Genomic DNA, 19,731 nt, shown 5'->3' with positions numbered 1-19,731 from the left:
AACAAAGTTGGTCCATTGTAATATGAGACACAATTTAGGTCGAATGAATGATGATACAGCTACAATAGTTTGGTTAGAGTCGTAAGCTTAGCAGTTAACCTTTACCAGGTAGCCATTGCTATGCGTCAGGTATTTGTACGGGTACCCTTCCTTTTTCAAGCACTTTGTCAGGTTTGAATCGATTGCTTATTTTTCTTTGATTTGATAAGTGCTGTTCTCTTTGTTATAGGTGTTTACGTCACTCTAAGCAGAAAATGCATTATTGTACTGTGTCATGCATTGTTTGTCGCATTCTGATAATGTGTGTTTACGACCTGTCGCCGCTCACAGCATGGCTTGCTTTTGTGCGCGCTAGCGCCACTTACGATAAAAAAAAAAAAAGAGAGGAATTGTCTCATTAGCGAAACAATGGCAAGAGACTGCTATTTGTTGTTACTTACACTGCTGCTTTCTTTGATAATGATCAACAAGAACCAAATAATAGATTGCGTATGATAGAAGATGTTCTGAACAAGAATTTAGCTAAAATTTTTCGCCTTTGAAAATCTTTGCAGATGCTTCTTTTGTACATTACATTCTGCACAGAAATTAGAGTCATCTTAGATTTAAAAATCTTGTCAATTGCCTTGCTTCATTTCTGACTGTATCACTATTAGGCATAAGAATAATACGAATATAAACATGACATGATATGTATATTCTTCCGCGTTTGCTGTTGTCTCACACTAGTTTCGTAGTTTAGTAAGCAGACAGGATGTAAATGCAACAAACACAAAAGAATACTGCATGTGATTCATAATTCATAAAAGTTCCTATTAGCAACCACCTCCTCTCACAGGTAGGAAAAAATTCAGAACGTACAGTTGGCCATATTGACAAACATTCCAAACAGTCTTGCCAGTCGGATTTTCATAGTACATTCAAATGCTGCTACATTCGAAGATGAACAATACGGAATTTGTATTTACTTCGTTGGATAATGTACGAAAATGCAGTGGTCAAAACTCGGGGCAGAGAAAAAAGCTCGTCTTCCACCTTTTTTAAAATTTATTTAGTGACTCAGAGGTTTTGGCGCCAGTATTTATTTTTGTGCCTGCAAAGCATGCCTGTGTAGCGTTACATACATTCAATGGCAGAAGTTAGTTGTAGTGGCAGCTACCAACATTTTTTGGAACTTCCGCTTATTTTGCACTCTATTCTAAGCCGCACGTGGTTTTTTGGATTACAAAAGCTAGAAAAAAAGTGCGGCTTAGATTTGAGTAAATACGGTATTAGTGGCACCACTGAACTTGATCCTGTTGTGCTCAACAACATGTAGACCACAGGGTGGGCAATTTTGTTCTTGGCCACAGTTTGGTGGTGGTGATTCATTCTGGTGGACAGCTGATTTGTGATTATGTCCATGTAAAAAGCTGTGCAGTGACTGCAGCAGAGCTGGTGTATGACATGGCTGCTTTCATAGGTGGCCTTGCCTCGCCTCTGATAGGACAGGATAAGCCTGTGAGAGGGCTAGAGTAGGATGTGCTGTGTGGGTGAATGGGAAGATCTTGCATCTTGGTCTTCCACAGGGATATGATACCTGTGGCAAGGGGTGGTTGGTGGGAGTGACATAGGAATCGACCGCAATGTAGTGTATGTTGGCTTGGTGACACAAAACCACTTCACGCAGTGTGAGAAGGATCTTGGATAGGACATGTTAATAGATAATCGAAGCCCTGGTGATGGACACGGTTCAGCCGTTCCAGTCCAGGGTGATACTGGGTCACATGATTAAAAACCAGAAGATTCTCCAGAGTAGATACTCAGAGCAAAAGCACACTCACCAAGAAAGTTCTTAATTTCATATGAATAAAAATTAGGAAGCATAATCTCTGACCTGGAAGTACTTTCCCTCTATCTCCCCTCCTTATAGAGTAAGTTCTCAAGATTAGAAAGTAGCCTTCGTGAATATTATAAGATTACCCAAATATCATCAGCAAATCACAAACTCTGGCCACAAGAAGGGAGAAGGCGGATAGTATTACGGAAATACAACACCGTTAAAGGGCTAGTTTTGGGAAAGGAATTTCAAATGAGCAGATTATGAAAAAATGGCACAATATGAAATCAGGCACCACGTCTAAGACGGATGTAAATAAGATGGGCAACATTAAGATCTCCCTAAAAAATTGGGAACAGATTGTTTTGAAGTTTTTGGACAGAGATGAGTGCAACCCAACTATCCACAGAATTCCTGGTAAGTCCCATTCATCTTTTTTTTATGTGCTTAATGTTTTGAAATTGTAAATCAGAAAAATACTCATTTTTAATGTGTGAAAATGAAACAATGTTTGATAAAATTCATCTAATATTTAAACACTTTTCTGTGAAAGTATCACAGTGTACCATGCATGAAATTGGACAAACCTCTCCCACATTTCTGCATAAACCTGCTTCCTGTATATACTAACTAAAAATTGAATTGTGCCACACACTACTATTACTTCTTTTATTTTTATTAGGAGCTTGTGCAGTACGTGGTTCCACCTTTATCATCTCTTCCCCAGAGAGTTCGGAGGTAATTGACAGAGATTGCACATTCTTCGAACCAGAATCAATTTTGCAGCTACCACAAATTGTTGCAGCAGACCATACAGATCTGATAAGCCCCAAAGTTGTCATACCTGCTCAATCACCTGTTTTGGGGCATGAGAGAGTGTTTAAATGGGAGAGATGGAGAACGGAAACTGATGTGATGGTGAATTTGTCCAACTCAGAGCTGCAAAGGCTGGTACTATTGTACCATTTAGATATACTTAGGAGAAAGCAGCAGAAATTGATGCATGAAGAAAAAAATAAATACAACAAATTGTGTAATTTCATATTACAGCACCGATTTTTATTAATAAAAACATGTTTTCTTAAGTGAATGTTCGTTTACATTCCTCATTTACCAAATTCCATATCCTCTTACAGAAATTATTCAGTACAAATTTCTTTTCAACGAAACACTATGAGTAACATAATCCAATTTTAAAAGTTAAGAAATGTATGCACTTATTTACTGTTGCGTCAGGCAAATAGGTTCACCACATCCTTGAAACACTTTTTGGGAAAGTAAAACAAAAAGAGTGACTTGTTCCTACATTCCTGGAAATTGAAATAAGAACACCATGAATTCATTGTCCCAGGAAGGGGAAACTTTATTGACACATTCCTGGGGTCAGATACATCACATGATCACACTGACAGAACCACAGGCACATAGACACAGGCAACAGAGCATGCACAATGTCGGCACTAGTACAGTGTATATCCACCTTTTGCAGCAATGCAGGCTGCTATTCTCCCATGGAGACGATCGTAGAGATGCTGGATGTAGTCCTGTGGAACGGCTTGCCATGCCATTTCCACCTGGCGCCTCAGTTGGACCAGCGTTCGTGCTGGACGTGCAGACCGCGTGAGACGACGCTTCATCCAGTCCCAAACATGCTCAATGGGGGACAGATCCGGAGATCTTGCTGGCCAGGGTAGTTGACTTACACCTTCTAGAGCACATTGGGTGGCACGGGATACATGCGGACGTGCATTGCCCTGTTGGAACAGCAAGTTCCCTTGCCGGTCTAGGAATGGTAGAACGATGGGTTCGATGACGGTTTGGATGTACCGTGCACTATTCAGTGTCCCCTCGACGATCACCAGTGGTGTACGGCCAGTGTAGGAGATCGCTCCCCACACCATGATGCCGGGTGTTGGCCCTGTGTGCCTCGGTCGTATGCAGTCCTGATTGTGGCGCTCACCTGCACGGCGCCAAACACGCATACGACCATCATTGGCAACAAGGCAGAAGCGACTCTCATCGCTGAAGATGACACGTCTCCATTCGTCCCTCCATTCACGCCTGTCGCGACACCACTGGAGGCGGGCTGCACGATGTTGTGGCGTGAGCGGAAGACGGCCTAACGGTGCGCGGGACCGTAGCCCAGCTTCATGGAGACGGTTGCGAATGGTCCTCGCCGATACCCCAGGAGCAACAGTGTCCCTAATTTGCTGGGAAGTGGCGGTGCGGTCCTCTACGGCACTGCGTAAGATCCTACGGTTTGGCGTGCATCCGTGCGTCGTTGCGGTCTGGTCCCAGGTCGACGGGCACGTGCACCTTCCGCCGACCACTGGTGACAACATCGATGTACTGTGGAGACCTCACGCCCCACGTGTTGAGCAATTCGGCGGTACGTCCACCCGGCCTCCCGCATGCCCACTATACGCCCTCGCTCAAAGTCCGTCAACTGCACATACGGTTCACGTCCACGCTGTCGCGGCATGCTACCAGTGCCAAAGACTGCGATGGAGCTCCGTATGCCACGGCAAACTGGCTGACACTGACGGCGGTGGTGCACAAATGCTGCGCAGTTAGCGCCATTCGACGGCCAACACCGCGGTTCCTGGTGTGTCCGCTGTGCCGTGCGTGTGATCATTGCTTGTACAGCCCTCTCGCAGTGTCCGGAGCAAGTATGGTGGGTCTGACACACCGGTGTCAATGTGTTCTTCTTTCCGTTTCCAGGAGTGTATTTCAAATGGTGTATGCTAGACAGTTTGTGCACTTATTTACTATAGTATCTGAAAATTCTTTTCCAGTTTGAATTGTTGCATGTTAAACAATTTTTGGTGAAGGTAAAATCGATGATAGAAAATTAAGAAAAACACTAAATTGCATTTTATTATGTAACATCAGAGCACTGTTTTTTTTTATATTTTCATCAGGAAAAAATTATTGTAATTACAAAAAATACACAAATTGGGTTTAATTATGCAATGTTTTGACAGACTCCCATACATTATAGCTGATGTATTACATTAACAATTTCCCGTCTTCTATTTGTTCCACATACACATACGTTTGCTGCTTCCTCTTCTCCCAATACTGGAAGGTGGTTGTCATTATCACTAGGTGCCTCGAAATCCTCAATCCCCTATATGTTTTTCTATGTTGTGCAAAACAAAACAGGCTATTATCACACTGGGGATTTTTGTTTGGGCAAGCCTTATTTATTTTGCAGAACTGGGAAACACCTTTTTACCTGTCCAAAGCACCATTTGATTATCACCCTTTCCTTAGAGTGAAGTCTGTTGCACACCCTCTCATCAGGTGTTTCGGGATTTTGAATCGGTTGGTTGGTTGGTTGGTTGGTTGGTTTAAAACAGTGGTGTGTGTGTGTGTGTGTGTGTGTGTGTGTGTGTGTGTGTGTGTGTGTGGCGGGGCCAAACTGCGAGATCATCAGTCCCTTGTTCCCATGAAAATAATTGCACAAGTGAAAGAAGAAAAGAAAGGAGGCATCAGCACAATAACAGGAGAAAGGAAGAGCCAGAAGGACAACCAACACTACTATGGACAAAACAGGAAAAGAAAACCACAGAGAGAAGCAAGAAACAGGTAGAAGGCGTAAAAACGAGAGAGCAAATGATCGTGGCTGGCCAACCACAAGAATAAAAAGGAAAAGCCAGCCACTCTGCGACACATTAAAACATCCACCCTCAAAGCATTAGAGTGGAGAATATAGAGGGACAAAGAACATGCACTAAAACTTATATAGAAGGATAAAACTCACCGCCACATATAAAATGTAAAACAAAATTACCCGATGACGCGTTGTCAGCTAAAAGTAATGGCAACAAGTCCGGTAACTGAAGAGTCCATCACAGGCCAGCCAAAGAAGGACAGCTCACCAAGATACGGGCCACTGTCAGCCAGGTGCCGCACCGTCACTAAGGTGGGTCATCACAGCGCAGGAGGTAGCCGTGTGTCACCCAAGGATGATGATGATGATGTTTGGTTTGTAGGGCACTCAACTGCGCGGTTATCAGCGCCCATACAAATTCCCAACCTTTTCTCAGCCCAATCTCGCCACTTTAATGAATGATGATGAAATGATGAGGACAACACAAACACCCAACCATCTCGAGGCAGGTGAAAATCCCTGACCCCGCCGGGAATCAAACCCGGGACCCCATGCTCGGGAAGGGAGAACGCGACCGCGAGACCATGAGCTGCGACTGTCACCCAAGGGTGGCCAATGTGGAGCTGGCAGAGAACCACAGAGTCGCTGTGAGAGGCCCGCATGGAGGAATGCCACACATTTGTGGTCTCCTTAATGGCATGCAGTTTGTTGTGTGTGCTGAGGTTATGCTATTCTGTCTCCCAAAGGTGCAAAACCTTGCGGCATAGTATTGAATGCAAGTCAGTTGCAGAGAAGCCGATCTCCGTAAGCGGTTTCCGTGTAGCTTGTTTGGCCAGCCTGTCGGTAAGTATGTTGCCAGGGATTCCAATGTGACCTGGGGTCCAGACAAACACCACTGAACAACCGGACCGTTACAGGGCATATATGGACTCCTGGATGGTCACTACCACAGGATGATGAGGGTAGCACTTGTTGACAGCTTGTAAGCTGCTCAAGGAGTCAGTACACAGAAGAAATGACTGTCCACGGCATGAACGGATGTGCTTAATAGCACAGGATATAGCCACTAGCTCGGCAGTGAAAACACTGCAGCCATCAGGCACGGAATGCTGTTCAATATGTCCTTCGTCGACATATGCAAAGCCGACGTGACAATCAGCCATCAAGCTGTCAATGTAAACCACTTCGTGGCCTCAGTACATGTCAAGAATCAAGAGGAAAAGGCAGCGAAGAGCCGCTGGGTTAACTGAGTCCTTAGGGCAATGCAAAATGTCCAGGCGAAGCCGGGGCCTACACGTACACTATGGAGGTGTACGTGAATGGATCTCAAGTATAGGTGGTAAAGGCAAGGACTCCAGTTTGGAAAGAAGGGACCAGACACAAACTGCAACTGGAACCCCTGACCTAGGCCGCAGATGCGGGAGATGAAGTGCCGAGGGTGGGAAAAGGAGACAGTGATTCGGATGCACAGGAGAACTACAAACGAGTGCAACATAACCGGTGAGCAGCTGTGCAGTCGACTAAATGCAATGCTGAGGGCACCACCGAACCATAAACCAGACTCCCATAGTCAAGGCGGGATTGAACAAGGGCTCGGTAGAGCTGTAACAGCATAGAGCTATCTGCCCCCCAGTTGGTGCTACTCAGGCAGCGGAGGGCATTGAGGTGTTGGCAGCACTTCTGCTTAAGCTGATGAAGGTGAGTAAGCCAAGTCAATGAGGCGGCGAAAACTGGTCCTAAGAATCGATATGTCTGCACTACAGTGAGTTGATCACTGAGGTAAAGTTGTGGTTCTGGATGAATGGTACGATGCCGACAGAAGTGCATAACACACGACGTTGTGGCTGAAAACTGGAAACCATGGGCTAGAGCCAATGACTGTGCCTTGTGGATGGCTCCCTGTAGGCTCCGCTCAGCAACACCAGTTTTGGTGGAGCAGTATGAAATGCAGAAGTCATATACATACAGAGGAGGTGAGACGGACGGCCCTACAGCTGCTGCTTGACCATTAATGGCCACTAAAAATGGAGAGACACTCAATACGGAGCCCTGTGGGACCCCGTTCTCCTGGATATGGCGAGGGGGAACTATGGGAGGCACCAACTTGGACACGGAAAGTACAAAACAACAGGAAATTATGGATAAAAATTGGGAGCAGGCCTCAAAGACGCCACTTGTATAATGTGGAAGGACATGATGTCACCAGGTCGTGTCATACACTTTTCGTAAATCAAAAAAGACGGCAACCAGGTGTGGCGTCTGGAAAAGGCTGTTTGGATGGCAGACTTGAGGGATACAAGATTATCAGCAGTACAGCGACCGTGGTGGAAGCCACCCTGACATGGGAGCCAGTAGTCAACATGACTCCAGGACCCAACCCAACCGCTGACATACCATACATTCCAGCAGCTTACAAAGAATGTTGGTGAGGCTGATGCACTGTTAGCTATCCATGTCAAGCGGGATTTTAGCGGGTTTGATCACCGGAATGATGGTCCTCTCCCGCCATTGCGATGGAAAGACCCCATCGCACCAGATCCGATTGAAGATGACGAGGAGATGTCGCTTGTAGTCAGATGAGAGATGTTTAATCATCTGACTGTGGATCCGATCTGGCCCAAGAGCTGTGTTGGGGCAATGTGCAAGGGCACTGAGAAGCTCCACTCTGTAAATGGGGCACTACAGGATTCACTGTGGCATGCAGTAAACGAGAGGAGTTTCCCTTCCAGTCGTCATTTGGGAGTGTGAAAGGCTGGCGGGGTAAAACTCTGACACAGAGGCTCGAGCATAGCGCTCAGCAAAGTGCTTGGCAATCACATTTGCATTGGTAGATAACAAGCCATTTATGTTAACACCGGGAACACCCGTTGGGGTCTGGTACCCGAAAACACGTTTGATCTTTGTCCAGACTTGGGAAGGTGACGTATGGCACCCAATGGTCGAGACATATCTTTTCCAACACTCCTACTTCCGTTGTTTGGTAAGTTGGCGAACGGAGTCTTTTAAAGGCTACGAGGTGCTCCAGGGAAGGGTGCTCCTTATGATGCTGTAGAGCTTATCAATGCTCCTTAATTGTTTCAGCGACTTCCAGCAACCGCCAAGGACTGCCTGTTGCCGGGGAGACCCTAAAGAGCGAGAGATCATGATTTCTGCCACAGAAACGAGTGTTATAGTCACCTGTTTAACCATCACATCTATGTTACCATGTGGGGGAGATACAACGGTGACAGCAGAGGTGGAAGTTTCCCAGTCCGCTTTGTTTAAAGCCCATCTGGGCAGGCATCTGTGGGCCTGATGCTGGGGCAGTGACAGGAAGATGGGGAAGTGGTCACTACCACGTAGATCGTCATGTGGTCTCCAGTAAATAGACGGGAGAAGTCCTGGGCTGCAAATTGATAAATCAGTGGTCAAGTAACTACCATGAGCCACAATGAAATGTGTGGCAGCAGTATTTAAGAGGCATCTCTGCCTCACCCAGTAAGCACGGTGCCACACCACAAATGGTTATGGGCGTTAATATCTCCCAAAAGTAGGAAAGGTTTAGGGAGTTGATCAATCAGTGCAGCTAACACATTCAGGGTACCGCACCACCTGGAGGGAGATATACATTGCAGACAGTTATTTCCTGTGTCATCCTTATTCTGACAGCCACAGCCTCAAGAGGAGTTTGAAGGGGCACATGTTCACTACAAACTGAGTTTTTGACATAAATGCCAACTCCACCTCACACTTGATTACAGTCACTACAGTTCCTGTGGTACCCCTTTATAGCCACGGAGGGCAGGAGTCCACATTGCCGGGAACCAGGTTTCCTGGAGGGCAATGCAGAAATCAGGTGTTGCCGTAGCTCAGCCAGGTGGTGGAAAAAAGCGCCGCAATTCCACTGGAGGATGATGTGATTGTGAGACTGGAAAGGCATGGAACATTCAATGAGGCAGTTTATGCTTCAGGGTCACCTGCTGCCACCAACGTTTTGCCTGAGCAGTCTATAACCACTGCATCTGGGGTCCAGCAAGATCTAGGTCCTCAGCAGACGCCAGAATCTCCACTTCATCTGCAAACTTAGAGCTTGTAGGTAGCGGTGGTGTGGGTGCCACCGCAATTCCCTTGGTCTTGGAAACCTACTTTTTGGATTTCTCTCGCTGCTCCTTGGGTTCCCCTGGCTGGGAGGACTTCACTTATTCTGGCTCCGGGACTGAAGGTGAGCGTGAAGCCTACGACCAGCTGCTTTTGGGCTCTTCAGCCACTGGTGGGTGTCGTCTTTCCCACTAGTAGAAACCTGGGAAGGGGGTAATCCAAGGGACCCCTTCCTAGCGAGAAGAGCCAAAGAAGACTTACACTTCTCCGACTCAGAAGTGGAGACTGATATCCCCGATGTTTGGGGCAGGTGTTGCTCCTGAAGTAGGTGGTGCGGGAGCAACAGGGAGGGATATGCCCCTACAGTCAAGGGGGCAGTTGTAGTATTCTGGTTCTGAGAGGTGACAGAAATGCAAGGAACTGAAGAGGTGACAATTGTTCTTGTAGTGGCGGCACAAGAGGACATCATAGCCACAGGATGTAGGCCATTTTATTTCCTCTTAGCCTCAGTGTAGGTAAGTCTGTCCAGGGTCTTATTTTCCATGATCTTCCTCTCTTTCTGTAAAATCCTGCAGTCTGGCGAGCAAGGTGAATGATGCTCTCCACAGTTGACACAGATGGGAGGCAGCGCACATGGAGTATTGGGATGTGATGGATGTCCAAAATCCCGACAGAAGATGCTCGACGTACAGAGGAAAGATATATGGCCAAACTTCCTGCACTTAAAGCACTGCATCGGGCGAGGGACATATGGCTTGACATCACAGCGGTAGACCATCACCTTGACCTTCTCAAGCAATGTGTCACCCTCGATGGCCAAGATGAAGTCATCAGTGGCAAGCTGATTATCCCTCGGACCCCAATGGATGCGCCGGACGAAATGAACACCTCGCCATTCTAAATAGGTGCACAGCTCGTCGTCAGACTGCAAAAGAAGGTCCCTGTGGAATATAGTACACTTGACCATATTTAAGCTCTTATGGGGCATGATGGTAACAGATACATCCCCCAACTTGTCACAAGCGAATAATGCCCGTGACTGAGCAGAGGATGCTGTTTTTATCAAGACTGATGCAGAGCGCATTTTGGACAAGCCCTCCACCTCCCCAAACTTGTTCTCCAAATGCTCCACAAAAAACTGAGGCTTCATGGATTTGAAAGATTCCCCATAAACTCTCGTACATAAGAGTGGCCAGAGGGGGGAACGATTCGGGTTTATATTTCTTAGCACTGAAGTTGGACTTTGCCCGCTTATAGACTGCTGGTGGCATACCACCAGCAAATGATGACGTACCGCACTTCATGGCGTGTCATTTGCCCTGATACCACCCACTCCGACCAGCGGCCCTCCCCATGGGCGCCACCCAGCCTCAGCAAGGGGCACTCGGCAGGATGGCCATTGCCAGGAGTCCCAATGCCCCAGGGAGATGGGCATCTACTCCATGGCATACGTGGGGAGTTAACAGCGCAGGCATCAGCAGAGGGATCCCTGTGTTAGGGGGCTACAACCAACAGGGTACATGGCGGCCCCACCACAATGGACTGGCTACAGTGCTGGATATGAGGTGCTAAGAAATCCATGGTCATCGTTGGCACAGAAAGCGACACTGCATAGTGCATGGTAGAAAACGCACCCAGGAAGGTATCCCCGCCCCGCCCAAGTGATGGAGAGTGAGCAAGACTGAGATGCGACAATGAGAAAGTGGGCTAAAAATCGCAATGCACGATGGACATGATACACCATGTAAGGCGCCCTTCCCCAATTGGCTCGCTCTTCAGGAAAATTTAGAAAGATGGAGGTCAATCCCGACAGGGAATCATCATACAAAGGCCAAAATGTGAGAGACTCCTTTTAGTCGCCTCTTACAACAGGATGGAATACTTCGGGCCTATTCTAACTACCAGGCCCACAGGGGGTTTGAAACGGTGTCATTAACCACAATGCAATACCATATCCTTCATCTCCTAAAATTAAGGCATTGCACTGGTTCTCTCAGAATATATGGTACACATCTGAGTTTGTCCATATCCTAGCATCATGTACAAACCCAGGCCATGAAGCATCAACACTCAAACATTTCACTGTTATCACCCTTCACCTGCACATTTATAGGTGAAAAGCCCTTTCAATTAACATATTTGTCTCCATGTGCAGAAGATTTCATTATAGTTATGTGAGTACAGTCTAGGGCCCCTACCGCACATGGAAACTTATATCTCAACTGCCATTTAACTTTGGCTGCTTCTAGTTCATCAACATTTCTCAGAAATTGGATCCATTAACATTTCTCAGAAATCAGATCCACAAGGGAGCTTTCCTGCTAACCTGTCGCAGAACATAAGAAAATGTTAGAGATACTGTTGTATGGTGTATTCCCAATTCTTCTCCTATGCCAATCTGAAAGCCTGGATCCACTAAATAATGCAAAAACATATTCATTCGAAAGGGAGCCTTCTCTTCTTTCGCTATTTTTGGGAAGAAAGTAATTTGCCAACCAAATAATGTTTTCACTGTTAAATCTATATAAATTTCTACAGTTCCTTTCTTCTGGGTTCCTTCACACTATGTATATCTTTTTTAGCCTTTAAAGAAACATAAATTCTGCCATTTTCACTAAAAACACTCTGTAATGCTTAACCACAGCACAACTTACTCAGCTCGAAGTATGCTACGGAGCTCACTCACAAAAACAGAGAATGTTCTCCACTTGTGAGAAACTTTTCTGGTTTTATTCATACAAAGTTGGAGAATATTCTTTGCTTTGAGCAACTTCCCCCACCCTTCAACCCACACTGAGAACATACTCAGGTGAAGTATATTCTCAGACTCGTTTTATTCATGTCAACCAGAGAACTTTCTCTGAAATTCTGAGTATAAAGTATATTCTCCATTTTATTCATACGGCCCATTGGGTAATGAGGGGATCACTCCTTTGCAGCTGATTCTTGGGGTTGATGTGAGGATTAGAGGTGTGTGAGGACATGGCACAGGAAATCTCTCTGCAGACTAGCCTAATGCGTGTCTGCAGTGATGCGTGTCTGCAGTGACATTTGTGAGGCCTTTAGCATACTGGGCAAGAGAATACTTCACACCGCATACACGTTATCTACTGGTGAACAGGCTATATGTGAGCAATTTTTTGTGGTAGAAAGGGTGACTGCTGTCAAAAAGCAGGTAATGTTGGTTGTTAGTGGGCTTGGTACAGACAGAGGTGTGGAGGTCAATGTCCAGAAAGGTAGCATGTTAGGTTGCAGAGGACCAAGTGGAGGAAATGGGAGAGAAGGTGTTGAGGTTGTGGAGGAATGAGGAAAGGGTGTCTTGCCCACGAGCCCATACCATGAATATATCACGTATGGACCTGAATCAGACAACAGGTTTGGGATGCTAGAAAGGTTTCTTCTGGATGGCCCAAAACAAGTTGGCGTCACAGTCTATGATGAGAAAGCAGTAGGTGAGTGGGAAAAGGAAAAGAAAATTCACCATGGACACTTTATCAGCAAAACGACAAGCTTCATGAAAAGAGTACAATGAAACAATGTTTCCTGGATCAGTTGACAGTCTGCTTCCATGCTGCTGGCTTGCAATTTGGATGAATGGGAACAACATGCAGGGCGAGGGACCTAAGCTAGGTCACCCATAATGTATGCAGAAGCGGCAAATGTACCGAGGCAAGATTTTTGCTGCATTGCAAGAGAGAATTTCGTTAATTTTCTGATGTATGCAAGTAATTTTTAAGATTTTTAGATGCTGAATTAAGATACCAATTTTGGGTTATGATACCAGTTTTGTTTTTAATAAAACTACATACTTTTCTTGCGGCGTTCGAAACAGAATTTGAAGAGGACGTCTCTCACGCAACGTGTGTAGAACTTTATCAGATAGGAACAAGATAGTGCTACTAACCATTCTCCTACAAATAACTGACCTGTATTAACAAGTGATTCTTGAAAAGTATGTACCACACATTGACAGACCAAGGTCACTGTTTATAAACTTACCATAGGTTGCATGGATTTTCAACTGACCAGTAGTGCATACTGTGAAGACTGATTTCCCCAGGATTTGTAAACGATGATTCACCCATAAACAAAATCTAATATAGAAACATCTCATCACTTTGCAGCTATCATGTGCACCATTCGGAGAAATGTGAACAGTTTTGCAAGTTACTGAAATGAAGCTGTTGATGGAGTGAAATGTGGAAAGGTTATATTGCATTGGAACAGTGTGATTGTAATTAAAGTTCCACTTTCAAAATGCTGTACAAAGAGAATCCTGCTCAGAATGATGTCAAATTAGAACAGAATAATATCAAAAGGGGAAAACATTATTGGAGGGGGGGGGGGGGGGGGGGAGGATGAAAATTTTGCCACTAGACAGCCCTGTAAGTGACACACAACTGTTCCTCGGTATGTGTCTTCAGATGCCTGACATGGCTGTCTCAGTGCAGGATCACACATTGCTGGTAAAGCCCTTTTACAAGAATGGTGACTATGCAAGTAGCTTGGTATATGTTCTGGACACTCAAGGGTATGAAAAAAGGTGTTTGTCTGATGTCTGCTAACAATCTGGAGATAATTCAAAAAGATAGGTTCTTTTGAAGTTCAGTGTGGCAGAGGGATGAAAACAACTGATCCATTGTCAGTGGAAGATGCGGCCATGGCAATGCAGGAGGGGCTGAGCGGAGTGTGAAAAAACCCAAACTTTGGACATGGCTCTGAGCACAGTGCAGTAAATTCTACGAAACATTTCACACTGGTATCCATATAAAATCACGTACTCATTTTCAGGAGTTGCTTCATACTGACCAGCCAATAAGAAAACATTTGCTTTAAAATTTATTGCTCACATGGAAGTGGACAATGAATGGCTATCAAACATTCTGTGGACATGTGAAGCCCATTTTCATCTCCAAGGACATGTCCTGTCAGAATTGCAGAATATGGTCAATGAAAATCTGATTGAACTTCAATTGATACTGCTTCATTCTGCAAAGTTTGCTGCGTGGTGATGATTGATGGCATCTTTTATCATAAGGCCATATTTTTTTTAGGGGAGATGGGTCCTGCTGCTCCTGTTACCTGTACTGTCACTGGTAAACAACATGATAGGGTGATGCAGATGCATTTTGGAAATGCTAGAATAATCAGCCATCAATTCCCTGCAGCCTGGCCGCACACTCCACCTCACATCAATCCGTGTGACTTCTGGTTGCATGATTATCTGAAGGATGCTGTGTTCACTGATCCCATTACAAACATAGCTGAGTTGAATGCACACATTGGGCAACACATTCTGAACATGACCCCTGAGACATTCCGTTTGTTGTAGAACGCGCTGATTTCAATTTGTGGCAGAAAATGGTGGACAGCATGTTGAATATGTCTTACAGTCGTATCATGATAATTAAAAGCAAATTTTATTGGTACTTTCTATGCAGTTTTTGGCCTCGGGACAATTAAAAACCGATTTTTCCCATTCATTATTTTAGAACTTTTCCGTGGTTTTTAGGCTTACCTAACAGTGCCACATATGTTGACTGCCAAATTGCTACAGTCAAGAACAACGTGCAGTACAGTTGGCTTAATGCGCAGCTCACACCGTAGCTATCATATTGCGATTCATCTGTCATTTGTAGTTAAAGCAATTTATGTTACACTGTTCACAGTGCCATCCATTAGGAAAATTAACTTTTTTTTTAATTTTTTCCCCCTCTTAGATAATATTCCACTCAAATTTGGCATCATTCTGAACAGTAGTTCTTTTTTTACAGCATTCTGAAACTGGAACTTTATAATCATCCTGTAGTTTCAGAACACTACCTTGGCTGAGCCCACTCACATTGATGCTACTTATAGTGACAAGTGGAGCGTGTATTTGCAAGGCTAAAATGTTAGTTGAATTTCTCTCATCAGTTGCTGTTCTTTTTTGTTGGTGTATTTTATTCTTCGTAATTCCAGAGTCTTCGAATTTTTATGTTTGCAAGGACAGACCATGAGGGCTTGGCACGACTGTGGTTCTTTTAAGCACAAAATCACACAACAGCTCAAACATTTAAACAAAATACATATTAACTTTTATGATTGTAAAATACATTGTCAAGACTGAATAATTCTATGAGATGCTGTCTTATTGTTACAATTCAGAGCACAGAGTGAAAGGCTTCAAGTGCATAGCTAAACACACAAACTCTACCTGAATTATGTACACTGACAGAAAAATATTGCAACACTAACAAAAAATTAATATAGAATAATGAGATTTTGGGAATAAATCTGGCTAGGTAAAATATTTAAGTAAGTCAAATTGCAAGATCATAGGTTAATGTGAGTGTAAGATAAGCCATTGCAAGTGTGAAATGCTGGTACATTAATAACCGGTGAAATCACCATAATGTTGTGTGCAACCATGCAAATGTGCATGTATTGTGTTGTACAGGTGCCAGATGTTAGTTTACAGAATGGAGTTCCATTCCAGCTACACTTTGTCGGTTAATAAAGGGATGGTTAATAATGGTTGTGAATGACACTGGAGTTGTCATCTGAAGGTGTCCCATATGAGTTCGACTGGAGACAGATCTGGTGATTCAGCAGGCCAAGGCAACACATCAACATTCTGTAGGGCACGTTAGGTTAAAACAGTGGTATTTGGGTGACTGTTATCCAGTGAGGATACACTCACTGGAATGCTGTTCAAGAATAGACAGCACAATGGGTTGACTCACCATACTGAAACACAGATTTGCAGTCAGTGTGCATGGGATAGCCATGTCATAGCTGTCATACAAAATCACACCCCTGACCAAAACTCCAGGTGTAGGTCCAGTGAGTCTAGCACATTAGACAGGTTGGTTGCTGGCCCTCAACTGGCCTCCTCCTAACCAACTCATTGCCATCACCATCAACGCGCAGAACCACCTTTCATCAGAAAAACACAACAGACCTCCATCTTGCCCTCTAATCAGCTGAGGTTACAAATGCCATTGGTTTGGGGTCAGTGAAAAGCATGCTACAGGGCATCTGGATTGAAGTAACAAATTTGTAACAGTTCTCTGTGTCACTGTGTTGTCAACTGCTGCTCAAATTTCTGCTGCAGATGCAGTACAATGCAGCAGAACCGTACGTCGAACACGATGGCCTCCCCTCTCACTTATGCATGGTCTTCTTGCAACCATACATTCTCGTGACCACTGCTGCCACCAATAATGTTCAGTGGCTACGTTCGTGCCAGGTCTTTCTGCAATATCGCAGAAGGAACATCCAGCTTCTATTACACGACCTCGTTCAAACTCAGTGAGGTGTTGTTAGTGGCATCTTTGACACCTTAGAGGCATCTTGACTAACATCAATTCACCACATCCACTCTCAAAAGGTAACTACCACTCACAACAGTTTCAGCATTTATTTAAAGTAAAACCTGATTTGTAACCTCGGTAGGACAGTAGTTTGCAATTCTATTATCTTCTTAAAATTTCATCAAGTTCTACATTTGTTATGTCACTTGAATCTTCTTTGACAGATCCCTCCAATCTCAAAGAAAAAGTTCACAATTCCATTTTTAAAAAATCAGTACCATAATTCGGCTGCTAATTTTAAAAATAACTTTTGTGTGTCAGAAAATTTCTCACTTTGTCCACTATAGTTTAGCAACAATCACACTTTGATATACTTAGTCATTTTGAATGTATTTGGGATGGCCTGTCTTAGCTGCCTCACCTTGTAACCCTGTATATGCTATTACTTTGGAAAGCACAAGTCTGATTCAACTGTGATTTATTCTGTGTGAATCTAATGTGTATGAGTGCAGCCTATTACCTTAAAGATGTCTTAATGTAACGTGACATAGCATGAACTTTTCTTGAAGTATAAGCCTTCGCTGTTTTAGCACTTGACAAAATTTGGAAAACATTATGCAGTAATTATCTACACATTTGGATACGGTTTTGGACTAATTTACATTTCTCACATAAACTAACACAGTTATTCATACAATACCTTTTGGTCCATATATTTTGTGACCACTAATAGACATGAGATCTATATTCATTGCATTGACATCAATGGGAATTTTTCCTGTTGCCTGAGCAGCGTCAGTATGGAAGAATACATTCTTTGCTTTACATAGTGCTCCTGAAACAAGAAAACACAAGTACAATAAAATAAACAGAAATGTCATTGTTGGCAAAGAAGTTAACAGCTGAGCCAACAGGTATCACAAACTTTTTATTCATCAAATGCATACTACCCACACATCATGCCTGATGTGCAGGATGGCCTATTTATCAGTGGCTAAAAAAACCTTTTTGCCCAGCCTCTGCTCTGAAAGGGAAACATTGCATTCTGGCACCCTGGCAACTGGACCCATAAAATTGTGTGCTAGAAACAGATATGAATCTTTAAAAAAAGATTTATATTAAGTACAAATTAAGAAGAAATTGATTTTTAAAGCGAATATTTTTCAATGATTATCAAATGATTAAAGAATTACATGCAAGAAAGATATGTAAGAAGATATAATTTGTTATTGAATGATAATTAAATTAATAGACAACAATTATGTTGCAAAAGAATTAATGCCTGCGATTCAGAAGTCTGGCAGCAGAGACTACAGACTGTTCCATAAGACCCAAAACTATACCACAACAGAGGGCAGTAGTTGCATCAGCTGCATACCTATTAACAACAGTACAGTTCACAAAATATAGTGATCCACTCTTGTGGCAGCACTGTGAGATACCATGCTACAAAATCAGTTCTGGTGAAATGTGTTAAGTCTAATATGATTTTTTTTTTTACTTTTTATTTATTTTTTCCGGTGGTAGTGGTGGTATATTAAAGTGCTTTGCGTTTAAAATGAATTTTTTTAACAGAGCTATGCACTCAAAGACTAGTTGCAAACTTCTGTTTTCACTGTATGCTGGTACTTACATGCAGAATGGAGGAGGTACTGAAAGCTCTTGGGGAATTAAAAACTGAATTTAATACTGAATTAGGTATCAGCAATGCTAACCTGCTACATCAATTCAGGTCTCAAGGAGCAGAGCTCACGGCTAATACAGACGATCATGGTGCTACATTCACTGAACTGAACTAGAAACTACAGTATTACTGGTGTTTATTTAAATGAAAAATTAGATAAGCAGGTTCAGAAGCTGGAAGAACATATCACAGAATTTTATACAAAATTTAGAAATAAATAATAAAAAATCTAAATTACAATCAGCCACTTCGACTTTAAAGGGGATTTAGGTCTGTGATTATTAAACAATGTAATTGAATGAGGTTAACAAACAATTCAGACGTGTGACTTAGATTTTAACAGAGATTACAGATTTTACTGAATAATAATGTATTCAGGTACACCAAATCTCAGATACTACGGACAAGTTACACTTTTAGAGCAACACAAAGATCCCAACAGAGCTGCAATCTCAGGCTCTACCTTTTCAATTTTGGAGGAGTGTGTTGATGAATTAACTGAACAAAAAGTTCAAGAAAAAGCAAAGTATTCTATCAGAACACCACAATCCTCAGCTGACATAAAACTAACAGAGGCACAGTTCTGAAAGTCGTGGGATAAATGGACCAAAAATGAAATACAAGATTTGTCGAAAGAGATTTAGTGACAATTGAGGGTTTCTTGTGGAATTAATATGGGAATTACATCTACAAAGTGGGATGAACTTCAAGCAATTTCCAAAATATAAACCATAAAGAGATATTCATCCTACTTACTTTATAATGGATATAATAGAGGGAAACATTCCACGTGGGAAAAAATATATCTAAAAACAAAGATGATGTGACTTACCAAACGAAAGCGCTGGCACGTCGATAGACACACAAACAAACACAAACATACACACAAAATTCTAGCTTTCGCAACCAACGGTTGCCTCGTCAGGAAAGAGGGAAGGAGAGGGAAAGACGAAAGGATTTGGGTTTTAAGGGAGAGGGTAAGGAGTCATTCCAATCCCGGGAGCGGAAAGACTTTTTACAAGAGGTACTGACATGAAAAAGTTGTCCACAAAGATATGATATCCCTTGTTCAAATAATTGCCCAAACGCAGTAACTTCTGGGCAACACATTAACCTAAGCCATGTCTTGCAATTTCAGCCTTATCTTCTTGGCTTTTGGCACCTCTGTAAGTATAAAACCCAAGACAATAGTGTGTTACAGAGTCACACAGCATCCAGAATTTGATTCCCCAACGGTGGT

The 19,731-nt window shown here is 43.4% G+C and overlaps 1 protein-coding gene across 1 annotated transcript in view; it reads right to left on the bottom strand.

The window, feature by feature from the left end:
- The window catches only part of LOC126191438 (cysteine desulfurase, mitochondrial-like), a 134,701-nt gene that overhangs the window by 21,002 nt on the left and 93,968 nt on the right, over positions 1 to 19,731 (bottom strand). Inside the window, exon 6 of the mRNA XM_049932314.1 lies at positions 17,508 to 17,642. Within this exon, the coding sequence (XP_049788271.1) occupies positions 17,508 to 17,642 (135 nt within the window). The remainder of the gene's footprint in view (positions 1 to 17,507; positions 17,643 to 19,731) is intronic.

This window comes from Schistocerca cancellata, chromosome 6, assembly GCF_023864275.1.
Source record: "Schistocerca cancellata isolate TAMUIC-IGC-003103 chromosome 6, iqSchCanc2.1, whole genome shotgun sequence".
In the NCBI taxonomy this organism is placed as follows: Eukaryota; Metazoa; Arthropoda; class Insecta; order Orthoptera; family Acrididae; genus Schistocerca; species Schistocerca cancellata.
This window is presented reverse-complemented; position numbering and strand designations above follow the sequence as displayed.